This window comes from Scyliorhinus canicula, chromosome 1 (assembly GCF_902713615.1).
Source record: "Scyliorhinus canicula chromosome 1, sScyCan1.1, whole genome shotgun sequence".
NCBI classification, from domain to species: Eukaryota; Metazoa; Chordata; class Chondrichthyes; order Carcharhiniformes; family Scyliorhinidae; genus Scyliorhinus; species Scyliorhinus canicula.
In genome coordinates, this window is record NC_052146.1 from 139,498,765 (window position 1) to 139,525,345 (window position 26,581).

A 26,581-nucleotide genomic window follows, 5' to 3' on the forward strand; every position below is an offset into this window, starting at 1 on the left:
ACTTCATTGAAGCCTACTCGTGACAATAAGCGATTTTCATTTCATTTTCATTTTCAACCGCAACCCCCACCCAACCTCACCAAGTGACAATCGGGCCATTCGGGACACTTTTTCCAAAAAGTAGCCACAAGATATCCCAACTCACTCAACTCACTCTACCTGACTCGGGAATGAAAATATGAGCTGTTTTTTTCCCTCGGGCATCCATTCAATTTCTGAATTGTGAGGAAGATTTGGAGACATTAAGGTATTTCTGTCTTATCATAGAATTTACAGTGCCGAAGGAGGCCAATTGGCCCATCGAGTCTGCACCGGCCCTTGCAAAGAGCACCCTATTGAAGCCCACGTGTCTACCCTATCTACGTAACCCAGTAACCCCCAATTAACAGTTTTTGGACACTAAGGGCAATTTAGCATGGCCAATCCACCTAACCCGCACATCTTTAGACTGTGGGAGGAAACCGGAGCACCCGGAGGAAACCCACGCAGACTCGGAGAACGTGCAGACTCCGCACATACTGTGACCCAGCCGAGAATCGAACCTGGGACCCTGGAACTGTGAAGCAACTGTGCTAACCACTATGCTACCACGCTGCCTTGTAAGAAACTATCTAAGAATGATTCTTGTCGAGAATTATACAGTTAAAGGAAGATCACGTACAACCTGAAAGGAAAAGTGAGAAAATAAACACATTTCCTGAGGCAAATAGGGATGGTTTCCTTACGCAAAATACTGGATGGATACTAAAGCAAAGGGGTGGTAGAATTTGGTGTTTAGTAGTCTCTCGGAGCTGCTTCATAACCTGAAGATTGGTAAGGACCCAGGAATTGGTGATAACAGTATCTTGCAGAAGATCTTTTAATCAAATTGAGGCCAAAAGCAATATTGCGGTGGCACAGGACCTTGGAAAAGCAGATTGTGAAACTATGCAAAGAATCTAGGGTTAAATGAATTGAGAAACAAGAAGATAGTCATTAACTGTCACTTAATTAGTTTGGCTGAATTAGGCACTGATTTAAAATGGATCAGGAGAGAAATAGAATCTATTTAAGGTTATTACATGGAATGAACCAGACACAGTCTGTTTTTAAAAAAAAATCATAGAACGACTGAGATTACAATGATTTAATAAGAAGATTAGAACGCAAAGGCAATTTTAGCCACCGTATTTCAGAAAGGAAATAAAAATTTAATTTGAAATTCTTCAGAGAAGAATGACCAAGAAAATTCCAGGCTGAAAGGACTAAATTGTGAAGAAAAGTTGAAAGGATTTTAGCTGGTGAAAAGAATGAGAAGAGACATGATACAAGTCTCCAGAAAAATTGGAATTATTGTAGAGGTTGTTAAATTAGGATGAAGAATGGCCTTAGAACTACAGACTTTGAAGACTAGAGACTAAAGACCCATGAGGCAGACTGTCATGAAAATGTCACTTTAAGAAATGTTTGGCTGCTCATTTTACTACCGTGATGTCAGAGTGTGGGTGGAGCAAAGCTCTGGCTCTGCTTTTTAGTTTCACTTTGAGAAAAGCTTGGGTGTGTCTGTGTCTTTTTGGTTTCATTTTCAGTGTTGGAGCTGGAGCCAGACAACGCAGCTGTACTGCTGTCCGCTCTGTCATGAAAAGACTGTCTCTTGATCATTTGGTGTATTCAGAATTATAAATGTTCTGAGTAGTGACTTTAACCTGATGTGCTTCTGTTAAAGGTTATGTTTTTTGTAAGTCTTCTGATGTTAAAAGGACAGTGTACGCATTACTTAGTGTTGTATTCTTTGGGGGTTGTATTTGAATTAATGGTTGCTAAAATGTTCACTGTTTTAAAAGGTTAATTTGAGTTAATAGAATAAACATTGTTTTGCTTTCAAAAATATTTTTCCATTTCTGCTGTAACACACCTGTAGAGTGGGCCGTGTGCTCCCCATACCACAATCTATTAAAAGTTGTGGGTCAGGTGAACTCCATGATACACTTTGGAGTTCTCTACACACTGGCACATAACAAATTGGCGGCTCGAGGGGGATAAAAGTCTATCTATTGGATTGGCTTTGTGAACTTAAAGACAGTGAGGGGTGAGCATATTGTGAGTGCTATTCAGGTTTGGTATTTTAGTTTAAGTGGGGAGTGTGTTGTGGACAATGGCTCTTTCAAAGGCTCTGAAGTTTTTGGAGGTGGAGACGGTCACACACAATACCTTACCGTCAGAGACTAAAAGCAGACTGTTAGAATTGGCAAAAACATTGCAGTTAACATTACCTGACAAAATGCAAAAAGATAAAGTCATTATGGCGGTGGCTTAGCATTTAAAGTTGCCTTAGATACAGCTTGACTCATTGGAAATGGCAAAAATTCAGTTACAAATTAAACAAATGGAACATGAGAAAGAATTAAAGCAGCTTGAATACGAAAGAGAGAGAGGGGAAAAATAGAGAGAAGAAAGGAAAACAGAAAGAATAGCCCGAGCAGAACAAAAAGAAAGAGGAAGGGAGATACAGATCAGGGAAAAAGATAAAGAGAGAGAGTTTGAACTTCAGAAAATGGCCATGAAACATGACAGTCAGTTAAAATTGGCAGGCCTAAATGGAAACGTACAGTTGGGTGATAGTGATGAGGATAGTGAGAAAGAGCGTCAAAGTCGAAGGCTTGGTGGGAATCTATTTAAATATGTCCAAGCATTGCCAAGGTTTGACGAGAAGGAGGTAGAAGCGTTTTTCAGTTCATTTGAGATCGTGGCTAAACAAGTGAAATGGCCACAGGACATGTGGGTATTACTGATTCAAACAAAGCTGGTAGGTAGGGCTAGTGAAGTGTTTGCATCTGAGGAGGTATCTGAGACGTATGAGGAGGTGAAAAAATCCACCTTAGGTGTGTATGAACCAGTGCCTGAAGCTTACAGACAAAGGTTTAGTAATTTAAGGAAAGAATTTGGTCAAACATACATGGAGTTTGAAAGGCTCAAACAGAGTAATTTTGATAGGTGGATAAGGGCTTTGAAAATAGACCAAACATATGAAGCTCTCAGAGAAATTATGCTTTTGGAGGAGTTTAACAATTCAATTCCTGGTGTTGTGAGAACTCATGTGGAAGAGCAGAGCGTTAAAACTGCACGATTAGCAGCAGAAATGGCAGATGATTATGAATTAGTTCATCAATCAAAGCTTGGTTTCTGACATCAGTTTCAGCCTGTGAGGGATAGAAACTGGGGGCATGAGAAATACTCAAGTAGTAAAGGTAAAGGTGATCTGATGGGAGATAGTAAGGAGAGTGTACCTCAGACTAAAAAAGAAATCCAGGAGGCTGGAAAAGAAATGAAAAATTTCAAATGTTTTCACTGCAATAAACTAGGCCATGTAAAGTCACAGGGTTGGTGGTTGAAGAAAAGCACTGGGAAGGCCGATGTGGTAAAACAGGATAAGAAAATGGGGTTTGTTAAAGTGGTAAAGGAAAGCTCAAGTTAAGCGAAGGAGGTGCAAAAGATTGTACAACCTGATCAAGAGAGATTGATAAGAAGGTGCCAGATCTCTTTAAAGAATGTACTTGTGTGGGTAAAGTTTACTCATGTGTATCACGAGGAGTAGGTAAAGAATTCACAATTTTAAGAGATACGAGAGTTAGTTAATCTTTAATGGTAAGAGATGAGGAGTTATGAAGTCTGGAAAGAATATTACCAGAAAAGTCCAAAGTCCAAAGTTGTGCCGGTTAGGTGGATTGGCCATGCTAAATTGCCCTTAGTGTCCAAAATTGCCCTTAGTGTTGGGTGGGGTTACTGGGTTATGGGGATAGGGTGGAGGTGTTGACCTTGGGTAGGATGCTCTTTCCAAGAGCCGGTGCAGACTCGATGGGCCGAATGGCCTCCTGCTGCACTGTAAATTCTATGTAATAAAAAAAAGAAAAGTTGGTAATATGTGGAATTCGGGGCAAGAGGAGTAGTGTTCAATTATATAAGGTAAGGTTGGAAAGTCCAGTGAAGAGTGGAGAAGTGGTAGTAGGAGTAATAGAGAAACTATCTTGTCCAGGAATACAGTTTATCTTGGGTAATGATATAGCTGGATCGCAGGCGGGAGTGATGCCTACTGTGGTTGATAAGCCAGTGGAAAATCAGAGAACTGAAGTGTTGAAGGACGAGTATCCTGGGATTTTTCCGGATTGTGTAGTAATCTGATCAAGAGAGATTGATAAGAAGGTGCCAGATCTCTTTAAAGAAGTCACGGGTGAAGACAAGAGGAGAAATCAAAGAGTGAAGATGAAGTTGAAGTGCAATTATCAGAAACAATTTTTGATCAGATGGTTGCAAAAGAACAAGAACAGGTGGAGGATGAGGTGGATATTTTTAGTTCAGGAAAATTGGCGGAGTACAATGAAAAGATATAGAAATACAATGGATGTATCAGAAAGCATACACGGAAGAGGAATCTGAGTGTATACCAGGCTGTTATTACCATAAAAGCGATGTGTTGATGAGAAAATGGAGACCTTTACATATGCAGGTGGATGAAAAGTGGGAAGAAGTTCATCAAGTGTACTGCCAGTAGGGTATAGAAAGGAGGTGTTGCGAGTTGCACATGAGGTACCAGTGGGAGGTCATTTGGAAATAAGAAAACTCAAGCTAAAATCCAGAAACATTTTTATTGGCCTGGACTATATAAAGATGTAGTTAAATGTTGTCAATTATGTCACACATGTCAATTGATAGGGAAATCCCAAGCAGTGATAAAACCATATAAAGCCCTCAATAGCCATTCCAGCATTTGAGGAACCTTTTACAAGGGTCCTAATTGATTGTGGAGGACCGCTTCCTAAAATGAAAAGTGGGAATCAATATCTTTTGACTATAATGGCTGTGTCTACTAGGTTTCCAGAGACCATCCCAGTACGTAATATTACAGCTGAAAAGATCGTGGAGGAGTTACTTAAATTCTTTACTAGATATGGACTACCCACAGAAATACAAGCAGAGCAAGGATCGAATTTTACCTCAAGGTTATTCAAAGAAGTTATGGATTGCTTAGGAATAAAACAATGCAAGCTCATGCCCAATCTCTGTTGCACCTTTGCCATACCGGCTGAGTTAAATCTTGGGGTCTGCTGCCTTGTTTTGTCCCATACTGATTTCATGGCATAAAGCATGATTAGCAATCCTCAAATAATGAAAATGTGACATGAGGAGGGAGAGGGAAAATAGAACAGCCCCTCTCTCCATTCAGAACAATGCTGAACCTCAGATGCTTCTGACAATGGTTTTTAAAACATGTAAATTGAGAACAACAAAATAACTGAGAAAGATCAGCGTATGTACACATATCTCCCTTCAGAGCATCTTGGAGATTGTGACAGTGTGGATGAATAATGCATAACCTTATCTATGGTCATTTTCATCCAAGAACCATATCTGTTTAATCCCATTGAACTGCAACTGCTGTGAATCTTGAATGGCAGAATTCATTGGCATTCCGCCCTAGAATTCACAGACCAAAATATGTTGACTTAAACATCTATTTTGGCTGTCTATTGTATCAAGTTACTGTTTGCAGTTTATACTGTACATCAGTCATCATGCATTCATTGTATGTGTCAGCTAATCTCTAACCTACTTGGTATTTTACTTGTTTTTGAAAGACTGTTATTTTAGACGTGATATAGATTTAGAATGTATGCACTGTGCTGTGTGAATGCAGATTCTGGGATTTTCAGTTAAAAGTTTGAATTTGCTCCGTGCTGTGATGTGTATTGAAAAACTTTCAATTGGAACAACTGCGAAAGACTATCTTGGAATTTGGAGTGTGTTTGAAGTAAATGAACAATTTATTTGCACAGGGTTATTTTGAACTGAGCATTGGACAGTCATTTCGTTTAACACTTTCTGAGCTTCCGAGCAAGAATTTTATATTTGGATACACATTTTATGTTCATCTCTAACGATCCATATTCTGAGTGCTCAGTTTTAAAGTGTGGCTGCATGTGATGTGACAGACAGGTGCGTTTGCAGCATTACAGGTTCGATTTCGACCTGCTGGCATCTGATCTGCCAAGGGCACTGGTTGGTTCTTTGTACTGGCGCATATATTGAAGCACCTCAACATAGTGCAACATGAACTATGTAGAAAACATGAATTTCATTGAACTTTCCATGCAATGACCATTTTGAAATGTCTGTCATGTTCTGTTTATTGTATTGAAGCTCCCCAGAGTGCAACATGGGCTGGGATTCTCCGACCCGCACTGGATTGGAGAATCGGCGTTCACGCCGAGATGGCACTCGCGCCAGTGCGACCCGGGATGCGATATTTCCAAGAGGCCAAAAACGTGCGAGAAAACCCGGAGAATCGCCAGAGGTGGCCTGAGCTGCGATTCGCTGGCCCCTAGCAATACTGCGGCCCGAAGTCCTGCTGGCTTGACCCCTGGTCATGCCGATGTCATTCTAACATGGTTTAAAAAAGCATCAACCAGACGTGCAGGTTGACGTTGCGGCTGGTGGAGGTAGGGCATGGGGCATGGGGGGACCCCGGGACGGCACGGCCGTGGCTGCTGGGGGTGGTGGGGGGAGGACCTCCAGGATCGGGGGGGTGGGCTCAGAAGGATGATATGCGGCCGGAGGAAGTGGGGGTTGGCATGGGGGGGACTCCGGGATGGCGAGATGGCACGGCTGTGGCTGCAGGGGGGGGGGGGGGCACGCAGACAGATGCTGCGGCCAGGCAGGGCCTGCCATGGCGGGGCGGAACTAATGCCACTGACACCATGATCGCAGCCATGCAGATGGCCACCCACCCCGGTTGCTGGCTCAGTCCAGTCTTCCCAGCTGTCCGCATGTGTGCCAGACCCCCAGTGGGTACATCCAGGGCTGCACCCACGACAGCCCTGGGTAAGGGTAGTGACATCAGACGGTGGTCCTGACAGGAGGTGCGGGCGACAGGTTTCAGGGCACTAAGAGGACAGGCGAGGCTGGAGCACGTGCTGGCAACCAGGCCGACCATGTAGCCTATGGTTGTGAAGGGGCGTATGCCCACTGATGAAACTTTGTCAAGCCCCAACCACTGCGGACAATAATGTTTGGCCATCTGCCAGCCTTGTTGGCCGTGGTGGCGGGGGCCGCTGCCCTGCATGAAACCATGTGGGAGCTGGAGCAGGGACGTGACAGGGAGGTGGCGGAGGCTGCAGCAAAGGAGCGGGAGGAGGGCCACGATGAGGGGGAGCCACGGGAGGAGGATGCCGAGGAGGGGGAGGAGGAGGGGGAGATGGTGCCACGGCCACGGAGGCGCCCAATGAGTCCTCGTGTGTACCGACGCTGCATGTCACACATTCAGCCGCATGTCACACCAGGACCTCATGACAGGGCTTGCAAGAGGAGACTCCGGATGAGCCGGGAGACTGTCGCCCACTTCTGCCACCTGATGGCACACAGGGCACTGCGTGGGATTGGGGGGGGGGGCGGGACACCCTCTCCCGGTGCCCGTCAAGGTGACGGTCGCCCTGAACCTCTATGCCACAGGGTCGTTCCAGTCGGCGAGTAGAGACCTCTCCGGCATTTCCTAGGCATCAGTGGACAGGTGCGTCCATGCAGTGACCGACGCCCTGGATGACATTGCGGTCCGCTACATCCAGTTCCCTGTCGACTTCGCCCACCAGAATGCCCGGCAGCGGAGTTCACCGTGGTCACCCGGATATGCATCGCCATGGCCAGGATACCCATGGTACAGGGGGTGATTGATGGGGTGCACATCGCCATGCGGACACCATGTGTCCAGGGCCATGTTCATGAACGGGAAGGGGTCCTACTCCATGGACGTACATGTGGTCTGTGACCACCGGATGAGGATCCTGCACATCTGCACCCAATACCCGGGCAGTGTACATGACGCGTTCATATTGGCCCTAACGTTCATCCCCGCCATGTTCGACGGACACACCCCTCTCCCCGGCTGCGGGGCTGGTTGCTTGGCGACAGGAGTTACCCGTTGCGGTCGTGGCTGATGACGCCTATACGGAGGCCACAAGACCGAAGCGGAGACCTGCTACAATGAGGCCCATTGTGGGACCAGGGGTGGGGTCGAGAGGTGCTTTGGCCTGCTGAAGATGTGCTTCAGGTGCCTGGATCACTCTGGAGGGGGCTTCCAGTACTCGTCAGAGAGGCTCGGCCGCATCGTTGTGGTCTGCTGCATCCTGCACAATATAGCACAGCAGAGGGGCGATGTGTTGGAGGAGGAGGGGGAGGGGGAGAACCAGGACGAAGGGCACTCCTCTCTAGGTGAGGGGGTGGGCAATGCATGGGACATGGGGGCTGGACAAGGACGTGAGGCTACCCAATGTCACCAGAGAGATAGGGAGGGGCTGATAGCCGCACATTTCACCAACTAGGGTGGGGGGGGGGGGGGGAGGATTGCTGGTTATGGGCACGGACAGCAGAGTACGGCACCACCTCACCACCTGCCACCCCCACCTCCCTCACCACCAACCACCGCTACCTCCCCCACTACCGATCACCCTCACCTCCCCCTCCACCACATTACCCCCATGCACACCGCCCCTCAATTACACACCCATCTGCGGCACAACGGGCTGGGCTCACACGGTTGCGAGTGAAAGCGGGTCTGGCATGGAGGATGATGACAGCCCGCTCTGCAATGAGGTCCGAGCTCTACATTGTCAGACAATGTCTGACTCATGGCCACAACATGACCGTCCACCTGGGTGGTCCCTGCATGCGGCCTGGACACTGCATCACATGGACCTGTCGTCTTGCTGGGGACGGGGTGGTCTGGGGGAGGGGGTGGGGGGGCACGTTGCACCCGTTGGGGCTCAACGTTCCATCAGCCCCGCACGCATCGGACAGAGCACAGAGGCAGCTTTCATCGGTGTTACAGTGTGTTTATTTATAAAGATCTATACATGTGCCCTAGACCCTATAACTAGTCTGTGCTCTGCACCCGTGCCAATTTACTCAGTGTCTAGCTTTCTGGCCTTACGGGCCCTATGACTAAGTCCAGGTGTTTCCCCAGACGGCACAGCAGAAGTAGAGGCGGATTCCTGTGACTCCTGTGGCGGCTGGGCCTGGATGGGCCCAATTGCACCTCGGGTGCCCGGGATGGCGTGCTGCCACCCTGTTCTGCCGCTGCCCACCAGATGCACCAGGGACGGTATGGGGGAGTCCGAGGTACCGCGGTGTTCTGGGACCTCCACTCCAGGGGGACCTGGTACGGGCCCCAGAACCTCCGCCTTCCTCCGGGTGCCCGAAGGTGTGAACGGATCCAACACCCGAGGCAACCCCGTCACCTGGCGCTACCAGTCCTGGAGGCCCGCGCTGGCATCGACCAGGATCTGAACGTTTGCAGCCATGGAGCTCAGGGAGTTGGCCATCCCTGCCTGGGTCTGTGCGACACTGGCCAGAACCCGGGCAATGGCACCGATGCCCTCAGCGGTGACCTGCTGAGACCGGGCCATGGCATTGAGCGCCTCTGTGATGTGCAAAGGGCAGCCCTGTCCTGGGCCGTGGAGGCCGCCTGCATAGAATGCCCCAGGCCTTGCATACTCTGACCTATGTGCGACACCGTCGCCCCCATTGTCTCCACCGTGCGGTGTCGGCCTGGGTGGCACTCATTTTTTTTTCTTCCTTTTATTTTATTTTAGAGTACCCAATTCATCTTTCCAATTAAGGGGCAATTTAGCGTGGCCAATCCACCTACCCGGCACATCTTTGGGTTGTGGGGGTGAAACCCACGCAAACACGGGGAGAATGTGCAAACTCCACACGGACAGTGACCCAGAGCCGGGATCGAACCTGGGACCTCGGCGCCGTGAGGCAGCAGGGCTAACCCACTGCGCCACCTTGCTGCCCTCTGGGTGGAACTCATGACCGGCACCATTCCCTGCTCCTGGACGCAGATGCACTCCTCCACCTGCGTCGGCAGGTGCTGGAAATTGTCCCTGGGTTTCTAACTGCATCGGGTCACTGGGTGGGTGTGCAAGTTCCAGCAACCCGGGGCCCTTCTGGGCAGCAGCTGGTTGCTGGGGCCGGCCTGCGGTCCAACCCCTCGGTTGCTCTCACCTTCACCTGCTGTACTGGTATGGCTGTGTGGTGCTCACCAGGAGCCTCATCGCTAAAGAGCCCAACCGATGTGATAGTCTCCGCGGTGGCGAAGGGTGTAGGAGACAGGTGTGACAGAAAGTCTGTATCGTCATCGGATCCGTATTCGGGGATGCCCTGGGGTGAGGTGTCATCTGCGTCCATCCCCTGTGTGCTGGTGTCCTATGTTGTAGCCACATATCCGTCGGTGTCCTGGGTGTTGGTCCCCTGGGTCATGGTGTCACATCTGTCTGTGTCCTCGATGTTGGTTCCCTGGGTCGTGGCTCGACTTGGACGGAGGGCTGTTGCGGCTGTGACTCTCTGGCCCGGTCCGGAGCACAGACTCCTCTCCTCGAGGGCACCCAGTAGCGTCTCTATGTCATGGTCCATGAACCGCGGCGCTGCTCGGCGGGGCGCCATATTGATCCATCAGCTGTGTGTCGGGGCGTGTCTATTTGTGGGCACCGCGATGCCGCGTCGATTACGCGCCGCCATGTCTCTGATGTCGGTCTGGGGCTGCGCCCCCGCGCATCCCGCTGCGCCTGTGCCAGCGTTTACGCCGGCGTCAACATTTAGCTGCGGTATTGGAGAATCCCGACCATGATCTATGTAGAGAACTTGAATATCATTGCAAGATCTGTGATAGCCATTTTGAAATGTTAGTAATGTTGTTTTCAGAAAGCTTATGAATAACGGGCAATTTGGCAAAAGAAATGGCATATGCAGCTACAATTTTGAGGGCAGTAAATGAGTGCCTGGTGACAATGAAACCACCCTCAGCCTCAGGAATGTCAGTAACACCAGCATTAGATTACCGTTAGGACCTTGGAGGGTGTTACAGGATGGGCGGGAGGTAGGGCGGGAAGTGATTTTTTTGTGGGACAGAGAGGAATACTCCTACTTCTTCAGGCTCGACCAAAAAACTATTTTAAAATGTTCTGATCTTTCCTGAGATTAATGCTAGTCCACATGGATAGAGCAGGCCTATTGAATGTCCTGTCAATGTGCCCCTTTAAGTTGCCAGCAGGGTCCTATAGTTGTGTCATTAGTCCTGTAAATTGTATGGAAAAGAAGCTTCACTCTTGTTTCAGACGGACATCTGTTTGTGGTGGTTTAGGCCTCCATGAAAGTTATAAAAGACCAATTGGCGTCAGTGGGTTGTCAATCTGCCCCAGTCCTGCTGGCAGCCTCATTAAATGATTACACAGACAGTCCTGGGATCAGACCCCAGGATCATGCCCCATTCAGGCACAATCCAGGGGCGGGTTTCTGTGATCCTGAGACTAAGTGTTGACGCCGTTGGAAACGCCGTCACGTTTATCGACGGCGTCAACACGGCCTCAGGATCAGCAATTCTGGCCCCTACAGGGGGCCAGTACGGAACTGGAGCGGTTCAGGCTGCTCCAGCTGCTGATCCCGGCAGGAACTGGGCGCCGTGGGATCCGTGCATGCACAGTGGCACCAACGCGCACATGCGCAGTGGCTTCCTGCAGCGCGCCGGCCCCGACGCAACATGGCGCAGGATTACAGGGGCTGGCGCGGAATAAACAAGGCCCCCAACCAGAGAGGCCGGCCTACCGATCGATGGGCCCCGATTGCGGGCCAGGCCACAGGCCACATCAGAGGCCCCCCCCCGGGGTCAGACCCCACCTCCCCCCCCCCCCCCCCCCCCCCACAAGCCGCCCCCCGACCCTTCCAGGCCGAGTTCCTGCTGGCTGAGAGCAGGTTAGCACGGCACCGGCGGGACTCGGCGTTTTTACAATTGCTGCTTGGCCCATCCCGGGCCAAGAAACGGCGGGCCAGCCGCGTAGAGCAGCCCCCGAGTGGCGCTGCGCCAACCAATGGTGCCAATTCTCCGGAGAATCGCGTGCTGGCGTCGGGGCGGTGGGGTGCGATCCGCGCCGGTCGCGGGGATTCTCCGGCCCAGCCCCGGGCTGAGAGAATCCCGCCCCAGTTTCAAGGCCATCACAGATGATATATCCACCAATCAGATGGTCAGCATTTTCAAGATGGTCTATTTTTGTGACAGTTGTCTTTCTTGTGGAAACAGCACAAAGCAGCAGGAGAAGACACTTGCTAAGTTTAAAGCAAGTTGGAATGAACAGAATATACAATAGGAAAATTGAGATACTGGGCATGATCCTACCAACTTGCAACAGAGTCCTGTGTCGAGGACATTTAGCTATGTGTTTCCTGGCACCCATAGTGCCAAGAAAGACCATGCTATTGAGCGGGACTCTGTTGTTATCTGGGCCTCAGCAGGGAATAACAGCATCCCCCCCCCCCCCCCCCCCCACCCCCCTAAACCCCCGAGACCACACTTAGTCCCATTTCTTGCACTAAGGAGCTCCACACTCGCCAGAACTCCTGAGTACAGGATGGGATCAGGATGCCATTTGTAAATGGTGCCCCGTTTTCTCTACCCCCCCCCCCCCCCCACCCCCCCCCCCCTCCCCCCGACGTGACCCCCGGACTCCCCAAAGCCCTAACTCACCTGTGAGGGGGTCTTTGGGCCCTCCTGCACTCCACCTCATCTCACAGTGTAGGGCACGCCTGGGCCTGATGCCCAGTGCAGGCACAATGCCAGTCAGGCACTATCAACCTGGAACCCTGACAGTGCTAGCTGAGCACCTTGGCAATGCCAGGCTGGCACCACAATGGGCGGGATCCAGATCACAATGTCCCGCAGTAGCTCTTCAGCTTGACTGTTGTTAAAGATTATTCTCTTGTGCTCCGCACTGGGTTGATCTGGAGATGGGGGAGGCGCGGGACCAGCGCCTGCTTTGGCGCCTGGATGTGGGGCTGCTGGCTGATGAGGAGGTGTGTAGGAGGGTCCGGGGAAGTATTGAGGGGTATCTTGATACCAATGATACGGGGGAGGTCCGGGTGGGGATGGTCTGGGAGGCTCTGAAAGCAGTGATCCGGGGGGAGCTGATCTCCATCCGGGCCCATAGGGAAAGGAGGGAGAGGAAGGAGAGGGAGAGACTGGTGGGGGAGCTCCTGGATGTGGACAGGAGATACGCGGAGGCACCGGAGGAGGGGTTGCTGGGGGAATGGCGCAGTTTGCAGGCCAAATTTGACTTGTTGAACACCAGAAAGGCGGAGACACAGTGGAGGAGGTCGCAGGGCACGGTATATGAGTATGGGGAGAAGGCAAGCAGGATGTTGGCGCATCAGCTCCGCAGGCGAGATGCGGCTAGGGAAATTGGCGGATAGGGGTGGGAATGTAGTGCAGAAGGGGACAGAAGTAAATGGGGTCTTTAGGGACTTCTACGAGGAACTGTACCGGTCAGAACCTCCGATGGGGAGAGGGGGGATGGAGAGCTTCATGAACAGGCTACGGTTCCCAAGGGTTCAAGAGGAGCTGGTAGAGGGGCTGGGGGCGCCGATAGAGTTGGAGGAGCTAGTTAGGGGGATTGGACAAATGCAGTCAGGTAAGGCGCCGGGGCCGGACGGGTTCCCGGTGGAATTTTATAAAAAGTATGCGGATCTGGTGGGCCCCCTGTTGGTGCGAGCTTTCAATGAGCCATGGGAGGGGGGGGCTTTGCCCCCGACGATGTCGCGGGCACTGATCTCTCTGATCCTAAAGCGGGATAAGGACCCCTTGCAGTGTGGATCATACAGGCCTATCTCGCTCCTCAATGTTGACGCTAAGTTGCTGGCGAAGATCCTGGTCACCAGGATAGAGGACTGTGTGCCAGGGATGATACATGAGGATCAGACAGGATTTGTCAAGGGACGGCAGCTCAACACGAATGTGCGGAGACTGCTAAATGTTATTATGATGCCGGCAGTGGAGGGGGAGGCGGAGATAGTGGTGGCGCTGGATGCGGAGAAAGCATTTGATAGAGTTGAGTGGGGGTACCTGTGGGAGGTGCTGGAGCGGTTCGGATTCAGGGAGGGATTCATCAAATGGGTGAGGCTGCTCTACGCGGCTCCGATGGCGAGTGTAGTTACAAATGGAAGGAGATCGGAGTACTTTAGGCTCTACCGTGGGACCAGGCAGGGGTGCCCCCTGTCCCCCTTGCTCTTTGCACTGGCGATTGAACCTTTGGCTATGGCGTTGAGGGAGTCAGGGAGATGGAGGGGTCTGGTGCGGGGTGGGGAGGAACATCGTGTATCGCTGTATGCGGACGACCTGCTGTTGTATGTGGCGGATCCAGAAGGGGGAATGCCGGGGGTGATGGAGCTGTTAGCGGAATTTGGGGGCTTCTCGGGCTATAAGTTAAATTTAGGCAAGAGTGAGGTATTTGTAGTACACCCGGGTGATCAGGAGGAGGGAATTTAAGAGGGCAGTGAAGAGTTTCAGATACCTGGGGGTGCAGGTGGCCAGGAGTTGGGGGACTGTCCATAAGCTTAATTTTACCAGGCTGGTGGAGCAGATGGAAGAGGAATTTAAAAGGTGGGACATGGTGCCTCTATCGTTGGCGGGTAGAGTGCAGTCCGTCAAATTGACGGTTCTCCCGAGGTTCTTGTTCTTTTTTCAGTGTTTGCCCATCTTTATCCCTAGGGCCTTTTTTAGAAGGGTTACGAGCAGCATCATGAGCTTTGTTTGGGCGCATGGGACCCCGAGGGTGAAGAGGGTCTTCTTGGAGCGGGGTAGAGATGGGGGGGGGGCTGGCGTTACCCAATCTCTCGGGGTATTATTGGGCGGCCAATGTGTCGATGGTGCGCAAGTGGGTAATGGAGGGGGAGGGGGCAGCATGGAACGGATGGAGAGGGCGTCCTGTGGAGATACAAGCCTGGGGGCCCTGGTAACGGCGCCGTGGCCGCTCCCTCCTACGAGGTATACCACGAGTCCGGTGGTGGCGGCTACCCTCAAGATTTGGGGGCAGTGGAGGCGACATAGGGGAGAAGTGGGGGGCTCGATGGAGGCTCCGTTAAGGGGGAACCATAGGTTCGTCCCCGGGAACATTGATGGGGGATTTCAGGGTTGGTACAGAGCGGGCATCAGACAGCTGAGGGACCTGTTTATTGATGGGAGGTTTGCGAGCCTGGGGGAGTTGGAGGAGAAATTTGGGCTCCCCCCGGGGAACATGTTCAGGTATCTGCAGGTAAAGGCATTTGCTAGGCGGCAGGTGGAGGGATTCCCTTCGCTTCCCGCGAGGGGGTTGAGCGACAGGGTGCTTTTGGGGGTCTGGGTCGGAGAGGGGAAGATATCTGATATCTACAAGGTTATGCAGGAGGCGGAGGAGGCGTCAGTAGAGGAGCTGGAAGCTAAGTGGGAGGGGGAACTGGGGGAACAGATCGAAGACAGGACATGGGCTGATGCCCTGGAGAGGGTTAATTCTTCTTCCTCGTGTGCGCGGCTTAGCCTCATCCAATTCAAGGTGCTGCACCGGGCCCACATGACTGGGACAAGGATGAGTAGGTTCTTTGGGGGTGAAGACAGTTGTGTCAGGTGCTCGGGGAGTCCAGCGAACCATGCCCATATGTTCTGGGCATGCCCGGCGCTGGAGGAGTTCTGGAAGGGGGGTGGCGAGGACAGTGTCGAGGGTGGTGGGATCCAGGGTCAAGCCAGGATGGGGACTCGCGATTTTTGGGGTTGGGGTGGAGCCAGGAGTGCAGGAGGCGAAAGAGGCCGGTGTGCTGGCCTTTGCATCCCTAGTAGCCCGGCGAAGGATCTTGCTACAATGGAAGGATGCGAGGCCCCCAAGCGTGGAGACCTGGATCAATGACATGGCGGGTTTCATTAAGCTAGAGAAGGTCAAATTCGCCCTGAGAGGGTCGGTACAAGGGTTCTTTAGGCGGTGGCAACCTTTTCTTGACTTTCTGGCTCAACGATAGGGTACGGGGACAGTAGCAGCAGCAACCCGGGGGGGGGGGGGGGGGGGAGGGGGAGGGAAAAGGTGGGGGGGGGGGGGCGGACGATGACTATGTTTGTTTATTTAATTTAAATTTATTTTGAAGTTCTTTTGTTGTTCATTGGGGTTGGGGGGGTGGGGGGATGTGATACATGCGTCGATACGGTCTGGGGGTGGTACGGTTATTATGGGTTATTTTGTTGCATTTCATTGTTTGTCGTTATGTTTTATATTTTCTGTAAAAAATTCCAATAAAAATTATATTTTAAAAAAAAGATTATTCTCTTGCTGTCACAAGAGGAGCTGAGGAAGTGCATGAGATCATTGGGACAGCAGTGACACCGGGAACAGTGGCCACTGCTGGAAATGCAGTGAGGCCTAGAGGAAGATTTTGAGCGTTGGAACCAGAAATCAAGGTGTGTCTGGGGTCTCGACAGGGTTAGGCTTACAAGACAGTAAGAGGGTGACAGGGTGGGGGGCATGGTTGGAAGTGGGAATGCAAGGTTTGCAACTTAGGGGGGCCTCCAATGGGTACAGCGTGCTTATTAAGGAGGAAAATCCCCTTAGTCAGGCATCAGGGCTCACCGAGTTTAACTTGGTTACGACTGGCCTGGTGAAGTGGTGTTGGCCTCTCCCAGAGGTATGTCCAGCGCCCGGGAGTCAACGGCCATGCCTGCAAGACTTTGCCGTTTAGCATTGATTTCGACAAACGTGGATCAGGTGTAATGGCATTTTGGGGGACCTTGCAGGCCATTAGAGAGCACCGGGTGGTTGAGGACAGGTCAGGGTTGTACCCTGGCACTCCCCTTGGCATATTGGCAGCTTGGCACTGCCAGCTTGGCACCAGCGCAGTACCACCAAAGGCATGCTGTTCCAGTACTACCTGGCACTGCCAGAGTGCCCAGGTGCCATTGCCAGGGTACCAGGAGCACTGCCAGTATGCCAGTGCCTGGATGACTAGATGCCAGTTTGGCACTGCCAGGGGTTGAGCCCGGGAGGTCTTGCCAATTAAATGGGAGGGGGGAAATGAGGGGGTGGTCCAAGGGCTTAGAGAAGTTTGGGTAGGTTGAAGTGGGGTGGCGGGGGGGGGGGGGGGGGGGGGGGGGGAATCAGAAAACAGAGTGGTGGGGGATGCCTAAAAGGGTTATTGAGATCGGGGATGCCATTCAAAATGGCGCACTGATCCACTAGAAGTCGCTTGCCAGCAGGAAATCAACTATAATCAGTGAAGTGCTGGTGAATAGCAGCGCCTGGTGTTGCAATTGCTGGGAAACACCCCCAAATGCGCCACGGTAGCACAGTGGTTAGTATAGTTACTTCACAGCTCCAGGGTCCTGGGTTCGATTCCCGGTTTGGGTCATTGTCTTTGTTGAGTTTGTACATTCTCCCCGTGTCTGCGTGGTTTTCCTCCCGGTCGTCCGGCTTCCTCCCACAGTCCAAAGGTGTGCAGGTTAGGTGGATTGGCCATGCTAAATTGCCCTTAGTGTCCAAAAAGGATAGGTGGGGTTACTGGGTTAAGGGGATAGGGTGGAGGTGTGGGCTTAGGTAGGGTGCTCTTTCCAAGGGCCGGTGCAGATTCGATGGGCCGAATAGCCTTCTTCTGCACTGTAAATTCTATGATTCGATGATAAAAGCGGACTTTAACTCTGTCCGCTGAATCGCGCCCTTTGTTTTTACGTCTTGTGTCCACCACATGGATTTGTGCGGTTCAAGCAGGCAGCTCACTGCCACCATCTCAAGGGCAGCCAGGGATGGATAACAAATGCTGGCCTAGCCAGCAAAACCCACATCCCATAAAAATGAATTTTAAAAAAAGTTCCAGAATGTAACTCTGATAAATAGGTTCAAGTCCAACCTAGAGTGATGGAAAAAACCTCTCCTCACCGAGAAAGTGGTAACTGTTCAACCTCGGAGTTTATGCAGTCCAATACCTGTTCCCAGTATTAACCCGCATCATAAAATGGTTCTGCAAACAGCACACACCAGCACTACATTAGGGATCACACTCATGAAGGGCACAAGACCGGCTGATCTGGGAAATGGAAATCGCTCTCTGAGGCTGGAGTGGGGGGATGGGGGCTGCTAGAGGTTGGCGAATGGTTGAAGTTTATTATTAAGACAGGATGCAAGGAGATGATCTGCACTAATAGATGGTGGTTGGAAAATGGAAAAGAACATCTTCTTTTCTATCTCCCATTGTCAAAATGACAAAACCACAGTGAAATAAAGACAGAACAAATACTGCAAAACTCCATCAAGGCACCGCACTGACTGACTGAAAGATTCGATTCTTCACACTGATTGACTGCAATACTCATTGTCGTCCTTCTAGACTGTGCTATTTCTGGAACGAACAAATTAAGAACGGACTATAAATATTATAACTGCGCTGGAGGGTTTTTAACTATAAATTAAGCACTTTGTCCCTTATTAAAATAATGCTCTTTGCTAACGATTTTGGTCCTCAGTGCAGTGATCTGGGATGAATCGTATCAGGTTATTGCTTACGTTCTGCTGCAAGCACTCAGACTGTAGCACTGCAGCTTATTGTCTCCTTCAGTGCGAGAAGATCATCAATCAATCTGATTTGGTGGAGATCGCACAAACCATTTCTTCAAGTTACTTGAGAATGGGATTTGAGATGGTTTAGTGTTGAGGAAATAATTATGGGAAATAGAAAGAAATATATTTTCAAGGGGTTCAAAACAATTCAAATTATCAGTGCTAAGATCGATTCCAATGCTGCGATGTTCTCAGTGGTTAATGTATGGAAAATCAAAGGGCCTTTCCCAAGACTTTCCTTGATGGCTGCTTCTCACTCAGTTCTGTAATGCCCCTCCTCTGACCTTTCCTTCATCTCATTATTAACAATTTTCTACTGAGGTGTTCCTTTGCAAAAACTCAGACCTCGAGGCGGGTGGCAGGAGTTGGGAAAATACCCACCTCGGCCTCCCCACCTCAAGTGGAAGTGCTAGTAAAGCAGGTTTTTCATTCTGGGGGTGTGGGGGGCAGACTGGGGTTTGGGTGGGGGCAGGTGACGGCTGCAGTCAGGCTGGCCAGTCCGGGACAGAGCTCATGGGCAGTGGCAGAGGCTGCAAGGTGCCAAGGTGGGTTGTTTAAGGGGTTGCGGAACTTTGTCCCAGTTGTAATGATTAAGGTAAGGCCAACTAGCTTTTACCTCTCAAATTTAAAATTTCCAATGTTGTGTTGAAGTCATCTCATGGTCTCGATGTTCCCAATCTCTGTAACTTCCTCCAGTTGTACGACCCTCACAAAATTCTCTGATGATGGCCTTTTGTACATCAGCCACCCTCTGCTCAACCATCAATAGTAATGCCTTCAACTTCCTTATGCCCAAAATCCAAAAAATCCCTCCAACTCTCCCTCCTGTTTTAAGATTCTCCTTAATAACCATTCATTTTACCAAGCTGTTGGTCCCCCCAATTCTCTTTCTTTGCTTGGCATCCATTAACCTCCACCCCCCCATTTTTCTCTCTGAAATGCCTTAATATGTTTTTTTTACATTGAACGTACATTATAAAGGTAAGTGGAAACAACATCGCATATATCATGTATAACATGCCTTGCATGATGTTTACGCAGGAAAGGAAATTGAATATATTCTCCTTTATTTCAGTAAAGACACTGTTGGCAGTAACTCATACTTCTTAGCTGATTCAGTCAGGCATGTTTCCTGAAGGGAGCCTGCTGTATAAGTCAATATGGTTATATTTGGGGCGAAGCACAATTTTCTTGCTCTCTCAAGTATATCACTGAGAAGATAAAATGAAATTTACTGGCCACAGTCGCATCCGTACAATATGTAAACAAATATATGTAATACTTTTGAAGTGTAAACTAAATAAAATGAAATGTGTGTACAGCAGCACAGATGCAGCAATTTTTAAGTATTAAGTGAAGTAATTCAATTCCAGCGAATTTTAAATCAATACAATTTTCATCATCAAGTTGTAGGGTTCAATAGGCCATTTTGTAAATTGCATGTTTAAGCTTCGTGTTATGATTGCTATCTTTATCTAATTCCATGGTGCAAAGGACCATTTTGCAGAACATTGATCGCTCTATTTGAATATATTGATGTTGGTGTTTACGAACGCTGCTGGTCTGTTTGAGAGATGACATCAAATATTTCACTTTCCTCTGGACAATCTACAATTGTAATAAAGACTGTGGCCTTAGTACAAGCAGTGTATCCTCTTACGGGGCCAATGGAAAATAAGGTGCACAGAAGCAAATATGGCATGGTGAAAGTTGTTGATAACAGGACAGGTCTAGAATCTATACCACAGAAAATATATGCATTTCAAACGTATTTTATGCTGCAGAAGAATACAACTCAATCCCTGAAATGAAATATCACAACCATTAATTGTGACAATTCTAGCCTGGTATTCATTGTCGTGATGGCCCCAATTCTAGAGAGTAAGTACAATTGTTTGAATCAAAGGGATTCATGATCACTTCCAAATAGGAATTTTCATCACGATTTGCTGTTCTCTCATCTCATTTATATGGAATACAGAAAAAGGCCCCAAAGGGGGTACTATAACTTTAAATTAACACAGTAACATAAAAAATGGAGTGTCTGATTCAATATTCATATCTAGGCAGTTTCCAAAAGTTAAATCCAGTTGAGTATGTCTCCAATTTTGTAATAATCAAAACAAATTTGAGGGAAGCCGTGTGGGAAATTGACAGCTGGAGAGCAAATCCTTGAATGATGCAGAAAGCATTCATGGTGTTTGTGTTTCAATGATACAGCTCACTTCTAGCACTGATAGTTATATTTTAATGCTTACCTGAAGATAATGGTAAGCCCTTTCTTGTGCCTTGGTCTCCTGAAGCATTGAAGGTTTGTCTTGGCTCAATCCCGAGCCAGGATAGGCCTCTCTGGCCTGGTTTACCGTCATAGTGGACCACATACTTCTTTTCATGTGTTGTGAATCAGCCAACATTGGCATAGCTGCGCATGCTGAACATTTCCCTTCACTGCTGCTTTTTAAACTCTTCAGGGTCAGGTCTCTGCAGGCACTTTCAATGGGTTCTGTACAGTACTGGGAGGCCTGTTCCATAGAGTGCCTACTGGCTCCAGATGCCACCATATAACTGCTGTCACTGTCAAGGTTGTCATCTGAGCTCCACCAACCAGTCATTTTAGCTCGGTGCCTAGAGTCAGATTTGCGTTCCTTGCTTTTGCTCCTCTTTGTTGACCTTGACTGGTGGTGGTGCTGGTGATGTTGGTGGTGTGGATGGTGATGGTAGCTGTCCCCGCCTCTTCCCTCCATCTTTGTACCGTTTATGTTTCCCTTTGAAGGGGCTTCCAGGGAGTGAGACTTGGCAAAAAGCTTCTGCACAGAGTGAACCAGGTGCCGAATCCTGCTGGGGCTCTCACTTCGCTGCTCAGCTGAACTTGCCCGCTGGTACTGAAGTGTGTGAAACCCATCGTGATGGAGAGGCAACTGCTTCTCAAACTGGTCCAGTAGGTTGGCTGGTAGCCGATTGATCTTGCTGGCAGTGTGGGTCGCAGACATGCAGTCATCGCAAGATTCATACTGTGGGTTATGATGCATCCTAGGAAATGTACTGCTGGAGGACATCTGCTCAGTTATGCTAAGCGGTACTGCAGCACATTCAGAGGGCATGTTACTCCTGGACATGCAGTAGTGATGGTCCATCGAACAGGATTCTGTAGGACTAAGCATATAAGTCTGCCTAGGGTCTTGACTGTGATGTAAATAATCATGGGAATGATCACAATCCTCAGGCATACAATGGCATGTGTGCACAGAAGAATGCTGTGACTGACTACGACTTCCATTATATCCCTTCATTGTATTAAAACAGTATGGAGCCCATCTTCATTCTTCCGGATAGTGATGAATAGCTGCCCTTGTCATCTGGAAAGAAATCAAAACCATGAATGAACATTGGAAATTAGGAATGTGAATTTTGAATCTTCAGAAAGCAGATACTTGCGAAAGCAGCAAAATAAAACTGCCAAGAACATATCAAAACTTTAAGGTTTTTTTTATCTTTGAAGTTTAACAAAATTCCATCCAAGATGACATTTCAAGGGCCAAATTTGGTCAGCCATCCTGTTGGAATACCCCCATAAATCAAGCACCCATCAAACATAATAAATAGCTCAGCGGGTCCCAATCTTACTTGAGATTTCTGACATGACCTCGGAACAGATGGAGCTTCTACCTTTTCTGATGAGACTACTGATGGAGGAGGGCAGCTGCTGTGGACAGAATCTTCTAGACCCACTGCAACAAATGGACAGTGCCACCACCCCCTGAGCAATGAAGTGTCGGCCCAGATTATATTCTTAGGCAGCAGTGGAGCTCAAATCCACAACCTATTATCTCAGAGACAAGAGCCTGACCATCTGAACCAAGCTGCAACGTGGTCACTGCATAGTGTCACTAAACAGAGCTGTATAGGGGCATAGAAGTAGATGCTCAGCTTTTGTTGCTTGAATGATCATCTCTTGGTATGGATGCCTCGACGTTTATAGAACTGCCTGATTTTCATTGCATTGAAAGCAATGTCCCACCAATTCCCACCTGAGGGATAAAGACGTAAATCAACATTGGAGAAATAGTAGGCACGAAATATAATTAAATTCAAATTCTTATCTGTCAGGGAAATAAACCAAAGTAGGTTATATTATTAAATGAAAATGATTTGATCTAAATCAGATCTGATAATGGCAAATATTTTACTGCAGAGAGTCAGTCCAGATTGCTTCTAAAATGTCTTACCAAATATTCAGGTGTTCCATTACTGATCTGCCTCAGTTTGAAGACTATTTGTTCTATAGAAGGGTCATTTAGACTCTGTTTGTCTCTCTACAGATTCTATCAGACCTGCTGAGTTTATCCAGCCTTTCCTGCCTTTTATTTCAGATTTTTGCATCCGCACTATTTGCTTTTGTTTATCATGATGACTATTTGTGTCACGCGAAGTTCCTTACTTACCATTAATACTTGTTTCTGCTTGTGAAGATATAGAAGGGGTTTAACTCAAATAGAATAACAAGTTTAATGGAAACATCTTGCAACCGAACAATTGATATAAAGTATCTCTTCTTTATTCATTCATGGGAGATAAGCATTATTGCCCATCTATAGTTCACCTTCAGAAAGTGATAGTGAGCAGCTTTCTTGAACCACTGCAGCCCATGTTGTGTAAGTGCACCCACATTGCTTTTAGGGAGCAGTTCCAGAGTTCTGACCCAGCGGCAGTGAAGGAACGGCAATGTAGAATTCTGTGTAACTTGGTCTGAAACCTGAAGGTGGTGGTGCTCCCATGTGCCAGCTACCTTTGTTCCTTTAAGTGGCAGAGGTCCCAGGTTTGGAAGGTGCTGTCTAAGGAGTCCTTGGTGAGTTCCTGCAGTCAGTGGCGTGCAGAGGTCTGGTGATGCCCGGGGCAAATCTTGATTGTATGCCCCAAAGACTCAAGTATAAGGCCTAATATACTGAGAAATATTATGAGAAAGGAAAACATTTTGAATATATAAACACAGATGAAACATGAAATAAACGCTTTATTCGATTTTAATATAAATCAATCAAATTTATTAAGTTCTTTTCCCCAAATGATACCTCCTGTCACAAAACACCTGAGTTACTTCACTTTTTACATCAGCTGTGAGAAATTATTTTTCAATGCTTATTAAAGCCAGGTTGGTCAGTAGCTCCTGTGACATAGAAGACCTCAGATATTTTAGAATTTTAGAACAGTACAGCACAGAACAGGCCCTTCGGCCCTCGATGTTGTGCCGAGCAATGATCACCCTACTCAAACTCACATATCCACCCTATACCCGTAACCCAACAACTCCCCCTTAACCTTACTATTAGGACACTACGGGCAATTTAGCATGGCCAATCCACCTAACCCGCACATCTTTGGACTGTGGGAGGAAACCGGAGCACCCGGAGGAAACCCACGCACACACGGGGAGGACGTGCAGACTCCACACAGACAGTGACCCAGCCGGGAATCGAACCTGGGACCCTGGAGCTGTGAAGCATTGATGCTAACCACTATGCTACCGTGCTGCCCAAATATGTTTTTATTAATTTCAGTTTTGAAAATGACCTTTCACAGCTTGCGACTGAAAATGCGATTGTAAGCAGTAATCTGTATGAAACACACAGCGTCGGAAAGACATCCCTCCCATACTGCAGTAACAACTCCAGAGCATCTTTAGGATCAGGGGGAACTCTATTCCCTCCAGCTCGAAAGAGCATCACAAAATCAATAATTTTGTCATATAACTGAATTGCAACCACATCATTGTCATAATAATTTGCAAAGTCTGAACATTCCTTTTTTAATTTCTCTCTTTCTTGTTCATCTTCAATCACTCCTAAATTCAAGTTCAGAAGAAAAGAAAATTGGTCACTGAGTCTTTGAAGACGGACACTGCGGTCTTCAATTTCAGTTTTTAATCTGTTCACAATCTCTACCATTACTCTATTCATTTCTTCTTGTGCCGTCAGTCCACTATCTCTTGCTGACTCTCCAGGCATTATTCTTCTTCTCCTTGTTCGTGCAATTGGTATTCCCCAATTTTGACAATATTCATTGGCTAAATCTATTCCATTGTGGATAATTTCGTCATTCTTCAAATTCAAGATATGAATAAGTCCTCTCAGATCACAAGAAGCTTCATGGAACCCCATTTTCGGATCCTGCAAACGTTTTGAGACTTTATCCACTGATGATAAAACTGAGTACCAAAAATTTAATAAAGCTATAAACGGGAACTGTTGAATAGAGTTCAGTAGCGATCCTGCATCAGATTTAGTTTCCCTTGAAAATTCTCCTTCCAGCAGGTGTTGAAGGCTTGCAATAACGTTGTCACACTCTTCGTGGATTACTTGCACAGCATCATGGCTGGAACTCCATCTTGTGTCACACTGTCTTTTCACAGTCCGAGTGACAAATGATTTTAACACTTCCCAACGAGAAGTAGATGAAGAAAAAAAAGTAAAGAGTTTTTCTAGAATGCCAAAAAATGTAACAACAGGTTGCACCTCACTTGCATGGACACAGGACAAATTGAGGCTGTGGTTCTCGCAGTTCACAAACACAGCTTTTGGGTTAACTTCAAGAATTTTTTGTTGAACACCTCCTCTCACTCCAGCCATAACTGCTGCGTTATCATATGCTTGACCACGACAGTCATTCATGGAAATTTTGTCGTCTTCCAATTTTTCCTGAATTTTATTTACCAGGCTGACTGCATCTTTCTTGTTGACTTAAAAAAATCCCAGAAATGTCTCCTTTATTTCTACTTTTCTGTTTTCATCAATATGAACGTAACGCAGAATTTCAGAAACCTGATCTTCATGGGCAATATCTGGAGTTGAATCCAGCATTATGCTAAAATATTTTGCGTCCTTAATTTCGGAAATTATATTTTTCTTGACAGTTTCACCAAGAAGATTGATTATTTCGTTTTGAATTCTGTTGGACAAGTAGGTGACACTTTTTGGTTTCTCTTTCCCTCTCTGCAAGTGTTTTGCTAAGATATTTGGCCAAAAGTCTGATTGTTGCTAGAAAGTTTCCTGTATTTTCACTGACTGTCTCCCCTGGCTCTGATAACCCAGATATTCCTTCTCCTCGATATCCACGATAGGCCAGATTCTGTTTTGCCAGAAAGGATATAACCTCGACAATCCGTTCAGTTATAGCTTTCCATCTTTTCTTTTCAGCAGACAATTGCTGTTGAAGTTCAGCATCTATCGTAGTTGAAGGATGGAGTCGAACTACGAGGTTCAGGTATTCCCTCATGTGAGCTCTATGAGAAGGGTTTTTTTCATGGTCAGGTATTGTTGGATTTAATTTTCTCCAAGTGGAGAAACCGTCTTCCTTTCCAAAGTTTAACACAGACGACAAATGCTCCTTTGAAAACAAAAAGCAAACAAAACAGTAGCATGCTTTCCGATATGGAGAGTATAACAACCATTTTCTCTCCACAATTTCTCCGTTTGTGGAAACTTTATCAAACCGCTGTTTGGAAAATGATCTCCCATCCTTCTCAGCAAATGGACCACTTTTATTCTGATATCTTTCAGGGCCATGTTGTAATATTGTCATCTTCAAATGATCTGGAATCGGTTTCTTCAAACAGCCAAAATCGCTTCTTTGCAAAAATATGCAAAAATCTTCTTTATTTTCTTCACATGGATCATCATCCTGACAACGAGACTGAGGAGAGAGAGTATTATGTTCTGACCGAGCTGAATCCGTATCAGAAAAATCCTTCTCTGCACCCACATCATCTTTTACTTCTCCAGGTTCTCCTACTTCTTTACTTCTTTTTATCCATGCATCTAATGCCCCTCTTTGATGGGACTCTTCTTCGACTCTGGCCCTCTTTTTTTTCCTGTTCTGTGCTCCACTCGGTTGTACACGAAATACTCGTAACATTTCATTTTCTATCTCAAAAACCGTAAGACGCATGAGAAAATGGGAAGGAAATGGTAAACAATCGGTCAGTTGCAGACGGATAAACCATATTTCATTTCTTTGTTCCTTCGTATCAAATTATTTCACACTGATTCTCCACTGATAATTTTGTGCAATTTATATCATAGATTTGCAAATTAGTGGTATCTGTATTCGAATATTAGCATGTTAAGGAATAAATGTCTCCTATTCCGAGATTAAATGCCATAGCAGTC

General features: G+C 47.9%; 1 protein-coding gene across 8 annotated transcripts in view; it reads right to left on the reverse strand.

Moving 5' to 3' along the window:
* dlgap3 (discs, large (Drosophila) homolog-associated protein 3) overlaps positions 1-26,581 on the reverse strand; it is a 1,017,459-nt gene that overhangs the window by 207,819 nt on the left and 783,059 nt on the right. For all 8 annotated transcript variants that reach the window (XR_005461097.1, XM_038801108.1, XM_038801129.1 and 5 more), the window contains one exon: positions 20,678-21,775. Coding sequence is in view for 7 of the 8 variants with exons in the window: in XM_038801108.1 (XP_038657036.1) it covers positions 20,678-21,709 (1,032 nt within the window). In the remaining variant the exon portion in view is untranslated. The remainder of the gene's footprint in view (positions 1-20,677; positions 21,776-26,581) is intronic.